This window comes from Ambystoma mexicanum, chromosome 3p (assembly GCF_040938575.1).
Source record: "Ambystoma mexicanum isolate Mex_15411 chromosome 3p, UKY_AmexF1_1, whole genome shotgun sequence".
Lineage (NCBI taxonomy): Eukaryota > Metazoa > Chordata > Amphibia > Caudata > Ambystomatidae > Ambystoma > Ambystoma mexicanum.
Genome location: NC_090925.1, coordinates 1,235,854,296 through 1,235,868,683, shown reverse-complemented (window position 1 = coordinate 1,235,868,683; position 14,388 = coordinate 1,235,854,296). Strand labels below are relative to the sequence as shown.

The 14,388-nt window shown below is 47.0% G+C and overlaps 1 protein-coding gene across 6 annotated transcripts in view; it reads left to right on the top strand.

The window, feature by feature from the left end:
- The window catches only part of ATF7IP (activating transcription factor 7 interacting protein), an 813,149-nt gene that overhangs the window by 483,951 nt on the left and 314,810 nt on the right, over nt 1–14,388 (top strand). For all 6 annotated transcript variants that reach the window (XM_069652710.1, XM_069652711.1, XM_069652713.1 and 3 more), the window contains one exon: nt 9,267–9,352. In XM_069652710.1, the coding sequence (XP_069508811.1) occupies nt 9,267–9,352 (86 nt within the window). The remainder of the gene's footprint in view (nt 1–9,266; nt 9,353–14,388) is intronic.

Here is a 14,388-nt window from a genome sequence, read left to right as displayed (position 1 = left end):
GTGCCGAGGTCCTTCCTGTGAAGGCTAGTTCGGCTATTGGTATGTTGCAGAAACATTCCAGGCCACATAGTACCGGCTAGGCCGAGGTTCCTTATGTAAAGGCTAAAATGATGACCCCTGATCCACCGACTGGGACCCCTGCCTCACTTTTACACGTGCCGCAGTTCCCGTCAGGTGCTGGCAAAATGGCGGCCGTTCCCACCACGACCACAGCGGCCATTTTAGACGCTTCCCCTACAACTACGCTATCGGTCTCAGTTGTAGGAGTTGGTTCTGCGGGTAAACATAAGGTTCCTTGTGCACATCCGTTTCGTACAGTTTACGACTGGAACGCTCGGAGGCCCCTTCTGTACAATATCTCCTTGCCTGTGGGTTCGACACCCTTGATTTTTGTGGACACTTCGGGGGATGGGCCTGTTTGGCAACCTTCCCTTCTGCGTCCCTGGAATTATCCTCCTCATGAGAGGCCTCCTCCGGCAGCTCCAAAACCGTCTCCGGAGGACGCCTTTTTCGGCAAATTTCAGACGCTGATGCGTACCAACCCCATGAGAGAGTATTTCAAGGGTCTTCTTAGGGAGATAAGCCCACCTGCGCCTCCGGCTCCACCCGTTCCCCCGGTGGTTCCGCCGGCGCCGCCTTTGCCTACGGTGCCTCCCCCGACCCTTCCGCCCTTGCCTCCATCGTCCCACATGGACAAAGCAGTCCCTGACACGGTTCAGCAAGATCCTGACCTGTTGGATGATGCGCAGGGCGATCAGGACAACAAAGACCAGCCCCGCTCTATTCCAGCTTTTCATGACCGGGTACTGGACATGATGTGCCTGCTGGGTGTGCTTTGGGGACGTTCACCCTGTCTCCTTCGGAGCGTACCGGCCAGTTCTTGCAGAAGGACGTTTTGGCCGTGGTCCGTAGGGTCTGCGAAAAGCCACACAGATAATTGACGCGAGATATAGGCTGCATTCTTCGGTAGAGGTGGCCCTATCGTCTTGCCAGCCCCCCTCCTCCACGGTGGTGGCTGCGGCCACTTTACAGTCCAGGCTTGCAGCATTCTCTTCTACGACGGCTACTCAGGTCCTGGGGAAAGAGGGCAAGCTCCTCGACTCCCTTGGGAGGAAGATTTTTGCTAACTCAGCCCTGCAGCTCCGGCAGGCCAATGCGTAACTCATATTAGCGGAGGGCGAATATGAAGATGTGGAAAGGTCTGTCGGAGTTCGAGGAGTTCATTCCGGTCGAGAAGCTGGAAGACTTTAAGGCAGGATTGTCTGATGCCAGGGTCTTGGCCCAGGATCTGTTGGAAGCCGCGGCTCATCACGTCGACCCTTCGGCTCGGGGACTTATGCTCAGAGTTGATACCTCCCGACAGGTGTGGTTGCATGCCACCAAGTTCTCAAAGGAGGTGCAGGACAAGGTGTTGAACCTGCCGTTTGACGGTAAGTTGCTTTTTCATTCCACGACGGATGTGGAGCTGACCAAAACGAAGGACAGCACCTAGACAGCTAAGTCCTTGTCAGTCCTGGTTAAAACCCCTTTTAGAACCCAGACACCGTTGTCGCAAAGCCGGCCTTCCTCTGGTTTCAGGGGTTTTCTAGACCGGAAATCCCACAGAGTGGATACCCCTTAGGGTAATTCCCGCTGGAGGCAGCAACAAACTCGGTTTTTCTCCTGCTCCTCAGGTTCAGGTGGTAACACCACTGAAAAGCCTGCCAAATGAGGGTTCTCCGCGCTCGCACGAGACCCCGGTGGGACGACGCATTGCGTCTCATTGGGAGGCGTGGCAGACCATCACTGAGGACAGGTGGGTCTCGTCAGTCGCTCGGGCGGTCTTCCGCTTACCCTTACCCCCCTACCCCCCTACCCCACCCTTCAACCCTCCTTTCCTGCAGTCTGGGTCGTCCTCCCTAAAAGCCGAGGTTCAGAAACTGCTGGACCTCAGAGCTGTGGAACCCATTCCCCTTGGGGAAAGAAGGGAGGTTTTTTACTCCCGGCTGTTTTCGGTGCCCAAACCCAACCAGGCTGGCCTGCGCACCATCCTAGACCTTTCCCAGTTCAATCTTTTCCTACCCCAAGAGAAATTCAAGATGATCACCCCCGGCCAGATATGGTTCTCCTTGCAGATGGGCGATTGGCTCAGCATGGTGGACCTTCAGGATTCAGGATGCGTACATGCATATTCTGATCTGGAATCCACACAGGAGATCTGCTTCTCTGTGGGGAAGGAGCACTTACAGTTTCGAGTGCTTCCTTTTGGCCTTAGCTCAGCGCCGCGTGTCTTCACGAAGATGTCGGTGATCGCAACCTCTCTTCGTCTGCAGGGTATCCATGTGTATCCATATTTGGACGACTGGCTCTTATGCAGCCCTTGCCTGTTGAAAGCCGCGTGAAATCTTCAGTCTCTCCTCCAGCTCCAGTTCCACCTTGGGCTGTCAGTGATCTGGTGGAAATCTTCCATGACGGTCTTGCAGGACTTGATTTTCTTGTTTTTTCGCTGGAACACGGGCGACTGCAGAGTGTACCTGACCCGGGAACAGAATGACAGATCTGTTGGCCACGTGTCAGATGTTTATGCTGTCGGAGAGCATGTCGGCCTGGTGGTTCCAGGGGCTTCTGGGCCTCATGGCCTCGTGTGTATTGGCTCTTCCTCTTGCTCGTCTCAAGATGAGGCGGACTCAGATGGCTCTTCGGGGTTCTTGGCGTCAGGCTGTGGATCCGAACTTCATGTTGAAAATGATTCCGGCTTCCATGAGAGCGGACCTGGAGTGGTCGTCTCTCAGCAACCTGTCGGTGGGGGCGGGTTTTCAGGACCCAGACCCTATGGTGATGGTCACGACGCACTCCTCCCTTCTAGGGTGGGGTGAGACGTTGGATCTTCTTCAGGTCTCGAATCTTTGGTCGCCTTAAGACAAGCTCCTCCACATAAATCTGGAGCTTCTGGCGATCTTCTTAGCGCTCAAGGCGTTCAGCCCTATCATTGCCAACAGTGGTCCGTGTCCGCACGGACAATGTGGTGTCAATGTATTGCATCAACAAGCAAGGGGGCAACAAGTCTCCGCCTCTCGTGGACCTGTCCATCCAGATTTGGGATTGGGCGGTTTGTCATGGTCATGGCTAGTTGCAGTACACATTCCAGGCAAGCTGAATGTCACGGCAGATGCCCTCAGTCGGCGGACGATGGTCAGCTACGAGTGGGAATTGAAGGCAGAGTTCCTCTCATGGATTTTCCTGCGTTGGGGTACTCTGGAAGTGGACCTCTTTGCGACAGCGGCAAACAAACTTCCTCTGTATGCCTCCAGAAACGGGCTGGAAGCCTCCTCTCTGGGGGATGCTCTCGAGATTCCATGGCACAACATGAGGGCTTATGCTTTCCCGCCTCTGCCCCTGGTTCATTGGACGATTTGCAAGCTGAAGAACACGGTGAACTGTTCCTTTCTACTCACATCACCTGGGCGGCCGGCCAGGGTTTGGTTCTCAGAACTTCAACACCTGTCGGTGTATCCACCGATCAGGTTACTGGTGAGCCCCGATCTTCTTCACCAGGGGGATCAACAGTTGTGGCACCCCTCCCCACAATCGTTCAGCTTGGCGGCATGGTGCCTGAGTTCAGGTCTTTAGAACATCTTGACCTGTCTGCGGATAACATGCATATTATTCAGGCAGCCAGGAAACCCTCCACTAGGTCCCAGTACAGAAGCAAATGGCTCAAGTTCTGTCATTGGTGTTTACACAAACAACTGGACCCAAGGGTGGCTACGATTGACACTGTGCTGTCGTTTGTATCCCACCTAGCAGAGTCGGGAATTCATGTTCTGTCATGCAGCACTTATCTTTTGGCGGTATCTGCCTACTTGTCTACGGACCAATGCTCTTACTCTGTCTAATCCAGTGGTTAAGAGACATTTCGCAGGTTTGACACGCCTTTATCCCCCGGTACGTAATCCGCACCCGTCGTGGGATCTAAATGTGGTCCTTACAGCGTTGTGCCATAAACCCTTGGAACCAATGGCCACGGTGGACCTCAAGCACCTGTCGTGGACGGTGTCCTTTTTGGTTGCTGTTACCTCAGCAAGGCGTGTGAGTGAGCTCCAGGCTTTGTCGGTGGAGAATTCCTTCTTGGTTTTTTACAAGGATAAGGTGGTCATACGGACAAACCCTTCCTTCCTGCCGAAGGTGGTCTCTGATTTCCATCTAAATCAATCAGTCTCCATGCTGGTCTTCTTCCCGAACCCTGCTTCAGAAGCGGAAAGGGTTCTGCGCTGCTTGGATGTTAGAAGGGCTCTTAAGTTCTATCTGGACAGGTCTTCCGAATTTAGGAGCTCTTCTCAACTGTTGGTGACCTTTGGTAATCCATAAGGTAAGCAGGCCTCTAAGGCGACCATCTCCAGATGGATCGCTGCCTGTATTACGGAGTCTTACACTGTCCAAGGTCTGCAGCCTCCTAAAGGTATTCATGCACACCTGGTACGGTCGCCTTTCAGCAATGTCCCCTGGGAGACCATCGCAAAGGCGGCTACTTGGGCCTCCCCATCGGCTTTTTGTAAGCATTATTGTCTAGACCTGAGCTCCAGGTCTGATGCTCAGTTTGGTCAGGCTGTGCTGAAGAACCTTTTTCAGTAAGGGTTTTTTTTCCATCCACCCGTAGTTCCTGTAAGGAGTGCTTGGGAACCTCCCATAAGTATGGAGGAAAGGGGACGGGACGTAGGTGTATAACCAGGTTACTCACCGTAGTTACCACCTTACTCCTAGTCCATAGTCCCCTTTCCGCCATACGCTCTCTGTCCCCTCTAATAAGGTTCCTCTATTATTTCTTAAAGGTCTCTGACCTGGCGATAGAAAAGGACTGATGGGTGATGCACTGGGCGGAGCCGAGATGGGCGGGGCTACGGCCGCGTGTAGAAAGAGAGGAAGGACAAACATTTTTGCAAACACAGGACGGAGGAATGTCCCATAAGTATGGAGGAAAGGGGACTATGGACTAGAAGTAAGGTGGTCACTACGGTGAGTAACCTGGTTATTTTACCACATTTGTAGCACAATGTTCCTTTTGTAGCCATTGGGGCATCAGTGTGTTTTTTAAAATGCTGCTCTTGGCCATTTTGTAGTTTCACACCCTTAGTTCAGGTAAAACCACAGTGACCTTAAAATGGTCGTTTGGACCACCTCGGCTATATTGGTTTAAAGTAACTTCCCCAGCTCTCCCTCTAGCTGCTTGTGGTTGTGGTTTTAGCAAATGGGCAGTCCTACTGGCCAACAGAAGTGGCTGCCAATCTTTGGTAGAGCCCTCTCTATTGACTGGTGCGCTGGTCTTTTGCCAACCTTGTTTTGCAGTGTATTTGAGGCCCTGCCTGGTCCCTGCTTCCTTCCCTCTCTTGGTTTCCTGTTCTGCTGCTTGGGAGCAGGACTGCTGACCCACTTAAGGGGCTGTTCCTCCCTATTCCCTCAGGTCTTGCCATCTCTTACTTGGATATACTAGCTGTGTACAGTGGCTTGGGCATGTACTGTTTTTTTACCTATAGAGGTACAATCTAAGCATCGCTAGGATTTTACATCTGCTGTGTCAAGCCTTGCATTCTGGAACCGGTTTCCACCTTGATCTTCCGCTTTCATGTGGATTTCTGCTGTGGTTCAGACTGGTACTGAGACATCATCACCCTGCCATATCTTCTGCTTGGGACCTCTGAGGGTACCTCAAGCAATTGTTCCTGTCCTGGGATCGTGTGCTGCTGTACTGCCTTCATACTTTGCTGAGCTGCAGGCAGCTATCTTCGCGGTTTCTATAGTCTTCCCTGAATCTTCCTCTCTGAAATCTTTACTTCAGGCTTGACGGTCCATGCCTTGGGAAGATCCTTTCTTTTCTTTCGTCATGCTGTTGCTAGCTCAGGGTGTAAGTTCCTGGACACCGGATCTTGAAAACCTCACCTGACAAGCCTCGAACTTAATGGGTTGTTTTGTCTTGCTGGAGCAGTTTAAAACTAAACTGCTGTCGCGAGTACATGCCTTTTTGGTTCCTGGGGTGGGCGTTAGTTTGTGCTATTTATCCTCGGGGGGGGGGGGGGGAGTTGGTCCTTCTGGTCTAGGGTCGTAATTTTTTGGAGGTGAACTCTACCGTAGTACCTATAGACTTTTATATTGGTGGGGTCCTCATATGCTGGATCTTACTCTTGGTTCTCTAGTCCGTCCATAGACTCTTGGATCTCTTATTTGAGGTCTCTTCTGACCCTCCCTTGGGTGTTTGCCACATATTCTGCATTTCTGGGGTACAGCTGACTTACCTCTGTGAAAAAGGATGCCACGTTGACTATCTTCCAGGTCCAGAAATTTTAAAAAAACATCTGATGGGGTGTCCTCATTCGATATCGTGCAATGTGACCTCACACAACCTTTTACTGACGACATAGAAAGTAGCATTGCATTAACAAACTAATACAGTTGAGATTGATAAATTACGAACACACGGTTTTACTGACAGTGTGGGACTTTATAGGCCAGAGATACACAAAGAAGCAGCAGCTTAGACATGGGTCCTGCCTTTACCCTCTTCTACCTTATTTGGCCTTTTTGTGCCACCTTATGCTGGTTATAGCATTGTGCACATGATCTAATCACTATATGCTAAATAGAACCCCACATTCCTTGGTGAGGACATACGTGGGTCATTTTGGCACCTGTTACAATATTGTGGAGTACTGGTCAAACTTGAAGTACAACATGTTAAGCTTAGATATACCGCTCTAAGGTATAAGGCTACAATCAAATACTTTGGAAGTTGTATATATGTTCTGGTGGTGCGCTGCTATCCTATTACCCAGAGTTAAAGGTAGTATGTGATTGTTCATTGTGGAGCTGCCATAGTGGATTACACGCCGACTCCAAAATGTGGAATTTTCTTTACACATTTAATTAGGGAAATGCTATTTCTCTGCCTTTTGAATTTTCGGTTCTGTAGTTTGTTCACCATTGTAAATCGAGGATTACAAGTCCCAGAATGCAAAGAAAAAACAGGACTACACAAGCAATTCCTAATTGAGATGGGGCAAAAAGGCATTAGCAAATATTTTCTTGCTCATTCGCTCAAGCAGATCCTAGCTAACTAGGAAAACTATGCCCCAACACGTGGCATTGATGTTTGAAACATAAGCTGAGAATCGTTTAAATGTGACATCTGAGGCTTGAATTTAGAAGATCTGGGTTATTTCATGCTTCCTTCAGTACAACACATTAGCCAAGCACTTAACTGTTAAAAGAAGTAAATCAACCCAGCTCGCACATACCTTAATAGTGGAAAAGACAGCAGCTTTTGTCTGTGGCTGGACTTCTCACTTTCAGGCAGCAACAGTGACATTTCACATTGACATACTAATCCTTGCCAATTGTCAAACTACGACATGGTGAACGCCTCACGCATTTACAATGCACTACTGCCGGAAGCAGTGGCCGGAGCGAAAAAGGACATTTGGACAAGCAGTGTTACAACAGTCTTTCTGCTAGACAGGAGTTTGCGTTTACAAGACACATCTCAGAGATAATAAATAAAGGGTTTGTTGACTCAAAATGCTATGATGGCAAATGGAGTAAATTCCGACCACTGGATAACGCACTTTAGACAAGTCTTTCAGAGGCTACCTACAGTGGGAACATCGAGTGTCATAGAGTCTGATAAGATGGGATGTATGTGAGACTTCAGCAGATATTCTCTCTGCAATTCATAAATTGAAAAATTCAAACGGTGCTGGGCCAGATGGTCTCACAAACATCATGATAAAACTCGATAGATTCCATTGGTCATCCTTCATAGAAGCACTTTCTCAAAAGTTTTCAATAAGAAAAGCACTACCTGTGTCCTGGACTTCGGCCGTGGTTGTACCAATCTTCAAGAATGGTGTTGGGAGAATCCCTCCAATTATCGCCAGATTGCCCTTCTTGATGCCATCGGCAAGAGCTTTGCTTCTTTTCTTCAGAGAAAACTGCAACTGGTGCCGGAATTGTGGATCTCTGCCAGACATGATTTACAAAGGGTGGCGGCATTGAATTTTATTGAACACGGCTGAAATTAGAAGTGCTGAAAGGGGCTAAAAAGCTATTCCTTGCTTTTATAGATCTAAGGCAAGCTTTTGACAGTATAAACAGAGGCCTGCTATGGCAGAAGCTAGAAAACTGGTCCTGCCCTGCCGATCTCCTTCATCCACTCATCACCTTGCATTGTATCACCTTGATTAGAGTTAGGCTCAACGCAAAGGGAGATCAAACATGAAATTCCAACAAAAAAGTGAGTGAAACATGCCTGCCCTCTAGGAGCACTGCTTTTCAAATTATTCATTGCCGACTTACTGATTGCCTTGAAAGAGACAAAATCATTTCTGCCTCGAATAAACAGCCACCCAATTAGTTGGGCCATCTATGCGGACGACCTGGCGTTGGACACAACCCAGATTGGGCTATAAAGACTCTTATCATACCTTCAGACCGATTTTCAACAAAACGATTTAGTGATAAATGTTAAAAAATCAAAGATGGTGGGATTTGGCCCTCTACCTGAAACATAATGAAGTAATTAGTATTGACCACTGCATATGATCTGAAGCTAAAGATGTGTATGTAATAAGTTTGTTAAAACTAAATGTTACAATTTAAAAAATGAGTTTACGTTTGCCACCATCTTTGAAAGTATGGACCTACCTGTTCTCAACTGGTTTTAAATGTTTTCAAAGCATGTAATTCTGTAAAAGATCCCGTTCTGGGGAAGTAAAGTTGCTCTCCTGTTACTTTCGTTCTCCAGCTTACATTTTTCAGTCACGTGTGCCCGCCTCACAGATATGTTACTCCTATGTAACGCTCCGGGAGGGAGGGATGGACGGGCAGGTGCTGGAAGGGGAGCGGGGGAAGCAGGTGGAGACTAAACCGACAGCCCCCTTCTTTGAGTCGTATATAATTTTTTTCTGCAAAAACAAAACTTTGCCCGATTGTTCGCTATTAAATACCAAAGCTGGAGAACCAAAGTTGCAGGTAATCAACTTTGATGTTCCCGGGTTACAAAATGTATCAGCGCTCCTTCAGTGGGACTCGTACAAAATAAAGCATTTTGTTTGCAGAGTAAACCAGTTCACGATAATAAATGTTGCCCTGGCTATGTGCTATAGATTTCCAAAGGGGATTGTTGCTGTTTCATAGCTAATAGATGATGATGATTTTTAGCGTATCAAATCCTTTGAGTGTTGGGCATACTTGTTATTATGTTCCCTGCCGGATGCTTATCTGGAATATTTATTCCTTAGAAATGTCGGAACTGTAAGGCAGATGCTGGACACAAAGCGAACTGGGGATACAAATGCACCTACTTTTCAGGCCCCTGCAAGCTCAGGTAGGATCTTAATTTCAAATTTTTGTACATATGCGTTCACTCTTGCACCACAGAAAGCTGTTCACACAACTGTTGTCTGAAGGTTTGCTGCGAGCTGTGGCACAAGATAAATGGAGCAAAAAGGTCACACAATGCTGCTGACACAGACATAGTTTTAATTTTCTATCATTCATATTTTTTTTTTTCTGTAATGTGTAATTGCCTTGGGTATCATCAATGTGCTGCTCCAAGCATGATAGAGGTCTTAGTTTTCAGATGTTGGCTGGAACGGTTTTGTAAAGGTCAGTGTCCTTTAGCAGAAAACAAAATTTGCATTGGATTAAGATTTTCATTTTATCCCTTAGACGCATTTACAATTTGTATACGTCCTCCTCTGTTTAATCTGCCCAGAAACTGCATCACATGTTTTGATAATCTCTATCCACCGAAGTCTTGTAATCCCTCTAAAACGGACAACCTATGCAGGCTAAAGAAAAAGGGCCAGTTCGGGAAACGGGTGCACTTTATACTCAGACCTACATAATGGGGGAATCTGTTCCCACCTTGGTGAGTTGATTGAGTTTTTGGTGTTACTGGGTCAAAAGTTGTTGCCCTAGGTTGAGGACTTTCTGTAGGCTAAGTGTACAAAGTATTATCCCACCAGCCTGACGGGATATATTCAACAGCATGTGAATCTATGAAACATAAAATGACAGAGAAAGTACAAAAAAAACCCTGAGGCTTGAATTTAAAAGACGACAGCAAAAGGTACAGGTGGTTACCTAATCAGATAAAAAGTGGATTTTTTTTATCAAAAAATGACTCTATCAATCAAAAATGCTGTGATTATTATATGTCCAGAATTGCAAGAAGAAAGAGCTTTATGCAGGACAAACTTTAGCATCTCCATCAAAACCTTTAGCCCTGAAGCGAGATGCGCACACATACTGTGGGGTCAAGACAAAGTTGATATACATCATCATAAAATTCTGGGGGAAGATTACGAACACTGCTATAGCCTGAACCAGGAACTTGGAAATAGATACTGAGATAAGATGGTAATTTGTTAATTCGAAAAGCACATTTTAGTACCTAAGAAAGGAATTGAAGAAATGTATGTTAAATATTAAATGAAAAGTTTAAATGCAAACTAAATCATTTTAAATAAAAAGAAAAATGTGAAAGCTGACTATTCCCACACTGTTGCAGAGGTTCTTCCAAATTGTCTATGACGCCAGTAATTGCACCCCATGTTTGCCCTTAAGAGTTGCCATCACCCTACATAGGCTTTAGGGGGTAGGTTGGTGTGGGAGCTGTTCTATCACTTTTAGCTTCAACAGAGGTGCAACATTTTGTTACTGCATTGGTGGCCTGCTTTACCTTTTTGTTGGCTTTGGGGCACCAGTGAATTTTAAAATAAATCCTGCTCTAGGCTATTTAATATTTTAAGGCTCCTTTTTGTTCAGGGCAACCACGAGGTGGCCTTAAAATGGCCATTCTGACCAGGGGGGAGAGGCGGGGGTGTTGTGAGCCCGCAATGGCAGCCCTCGTATTAGTTTAAATTACTTTGGCTAGTCCAGTATTGCACATCATGTCTCCCTTCAGGACATTATATATGGCCCTCGCAGTCAAATACGTTTAATGATGGTGTTGCTTGGCTGTCAGTCAGCCAGTCATTGTTAATGCCATTAACGTGTTACAGTAACACAGTAATATAAAATACACCTCAAAACCCATGTTACTTTTTTACTCACATTTTTGCACCAATGCCCCACCCACCTGCTCAATCCCAAGGATAGTTTGCCCCACTGTATGCAGCTTGTGTGGTACTTTCAGCCTTCCAGTGAAAGCTGATGTGCACCACTGGGCTACTCTAAATCCCAGGACTCTCCCCCTCGCTTCCTGTTGAACGGGTGTGGCTTAGTCGCAGCCCCACTGACCATTCTGAGTGTTTGGCAAGCTAACCCTTTTCCCCAGCCTTCTATAGTATTTGGTAGGCTGTACAACCGATTCTGGCTTTTGGATTTGTCCTCTGCCTGGTCTTTACGTCCCTCCAATGCGGCTTTGTTTCTGGAACTTGGAGGTGACCAGTCTGCAAACCTGCTGAAGTATTTCCGCTCTTCCTGCCATTGTTGCCGATTATAAAGCACTCACTTGGCAAAACAGGCTGAGTGCAGTGTCTTTGGCATTTGGGTTTTGTTCGCTCCTGGAGGTCCAGACCGGGCCTACCAAATTCTACTGCAATCTCACTACATCTGCTGGATCGAGCCCTTCACACTGGAACCGTTGCATGGGCAGTTTACCACCACCACCTGCCATATGTTGCCATGAACTTCCTCTTGCCCATTGGTTGCTGTCGCCATCCAGAAGTGGGTTGAGGCTTTAACACCCTGCCAGACCTCCAGCGTGGTACATCTGAAGGTGCCTGTAGGTGTTAATCCCATCCTGCGACCATTTGTTGCTGTCCTGCCTTCATCTTTTGTCGACCAAGCTGCCGGGAACCGTCTTTGTGTATCCAGAGTCTTCCTCTGTGGGTTTTTAATTTCATGCTTCAAGGTAGGCATTGTAGGAACATCTTTTCTTTGTCTAGATCATTGCTGGCTTGGGCTGTGAGCACCCTGGGTACAGAAACCTAGAACCCACACCTGAGGAAAGAAGCACTGGACTTATTGAGCTCCTGGTGTTGGGTGATTTTTTTTATTTTTTAAGACAGATTTTCAGAATCTGCCTCTGCACTGATTCTGAGAGGCCACCCTATCTTGATGAACAGGGACAATGGTTAGTGTAAATGTACAGCAAACCTTAGACTTCGGACGTGAGACTGGTGGAGAGTTAGAATGTAAAAGTTATTTAGGCCATGGACAAACCTCTAGCAATAAACTGCAGGTGAGTAACAAAACATTCACTACTACTAATGCATGTTCACTTTGGTGTGCTCTGCTATTAAGTTCAGTTAGAAGCAGTTTTCATACCTGTTATAAGTGAATTAATAATAGAATGAGGTAAGTAACCAATAGGTAGACAATTGATATGCTGTAAATAAGGGAGCACCATACAAAACTTTAAATGAGGTCCTATTCTTGAAACGTCCCGCACCAGATAGAAAAGCAGGGGCTTTGTGCACTTAGAGTCACAAGCAAGTCTTTTCAGGAGGTTAAGAGTCTTTTAAAGTTGAACATTGTTAGGGAGAATACTCAGAAATGTGCTAATTCCCTCCACCTTAGAGACCCCCAGCAACTTTGCTGTATTTTGAGGACTTTATTTTTTTTAACCTGGAGAGTGTGACCCTTTTCCCACTCATGTATTTTGATGTGAATTTTGTCTGTTTCTTTCGGTTGTGGAGTCTGACAAACTCCATAGGCATAATCTTTTACATTGTGTCACAAGCACCTTCAGTGCAGTGGCACCAGGAAGTCTTTCAGATTTCCCCAAGGTTTAAATACCTTTCTCTGGGATAAACTACTGTTTCGCAGAGCAGTAAAGTGAAATTGACTTTACTTGCCATTGTAACTTTCTAGACCCAGCACACCCTATCTTACAATAGAGTGCTGGAGGCATTACCTAGTATCCCCTTTGTCTAGTTTCTCATGTAACATTTTATGTTACCCTTTCCTTTGAACTACCGTGGTTTGCTTACCGCGGGCTGCATTCGCAGCTCCGGTGAAGCAACCGCGGGAGCCATCTTTTTCAAACTGGTACAGGAGCCACCTTTGATAAAATGGCCCCCGGTCTTCTTTTTTCGCCATTTCTTTGTGGAAAGGTCCTTCTGGAGATTTTCTCTGCGCGCCAAACCAGGTTTGGTCTTTGTTCATTTCACCTTTGGCGAGGCTCAGGAGTGAAGCTCGTCTCTGGGGTAGGCAGGAAGTGAGGGAGGTGCCTGAAACTACCTGTGCTTAGTCTCCTAAGAGACCCAAATGCATTCCGTGGTTATTGGCTTCCTGACTATCCGGCAAGGACAGCCATCCTGCTGGGTAACTGACAGCTAAACTGGAATGAATGGGAGAGAACTGAATAAAAGGAGTGTTTTTGCTTGGAAGGCAGTCGACCATTGAATGAAGGAACAGAAGAAGAACTTGAAGACGCCTGCTGCAACTCCTGGACCGTTGGTTTGCCTGGTGGTGCCCTGCTGCAATGCCGAAACGCCAAGTGTGCATCAACCGAGAAGCCCCTGCAAGGATGACTTCTCCCTTTTGAGTTGGTGGGACCAATCAACTCCAAAGTAAGCCACCTGGACATCCATCTCAGAGCTGGTTGAATTTCCACAGATTTGCTGCTGGAAACCTTATAGCCAGGGAGAGGAAAACCAGATTGTGTGCGTTGCTTTTAAGCTGGCCTAGAGCTTTTGCAAGATCCTTCGGACTCCCAAGAAGCAGGACTGACCAAGCCCGAGCCCCCTCAACAGAGTGTGGGACCCCAGAAGCAAGAAAAGCCCACCTCAACAGCCAGGAACCGCAGTGTTGCTATTTGCATTAGACTCGAGGAGCTGAAACACAAAACAGCCACTGAAAGTGACGTTTGCCTCTTGCTAGTTTCGACCGTCCCAGTGCATTGCAGGAGTCCCCCGATGTCTTCCCTCTTGTCCCCACGATTGAGGCCCAGGAACAGTGAGATCTGCAGAGCTGCACAGGAACAGAAGTCATCAGCTGCATATTCATTTCTAAGGTACTGTAAAACAAGACTAAGAACTTAACTCTTGCTGTAGAAGTGCTTGAAACATCCACAACTCACAAGTCTAATTACCTTGTGGCCCTACATTTGATTCTTATTTTTATCAAAGACTCCTAAGTACTTGTGCAAAGACTTTTCCATTTACTTAACAGAAGTGCTTCATCCTATACAAGACTCTTGCCTATTGACTTTGGCTTAGCCTATTGAATTGTATGACTCTTCTAAGAGGATCTAAAAGTATTTGCCTGCTTAAGAATATTTGTGGGCTCTTGTGTTCTAATTGCCTATGCCTTTTACCAACTTTTAAGAGTGTTCTGAATGCCAACAGTAAGATATTAAGGTCCCCAGCACCCTCGTTATTGAAGTCACCTGTGGGTGTAGGTTGTCTG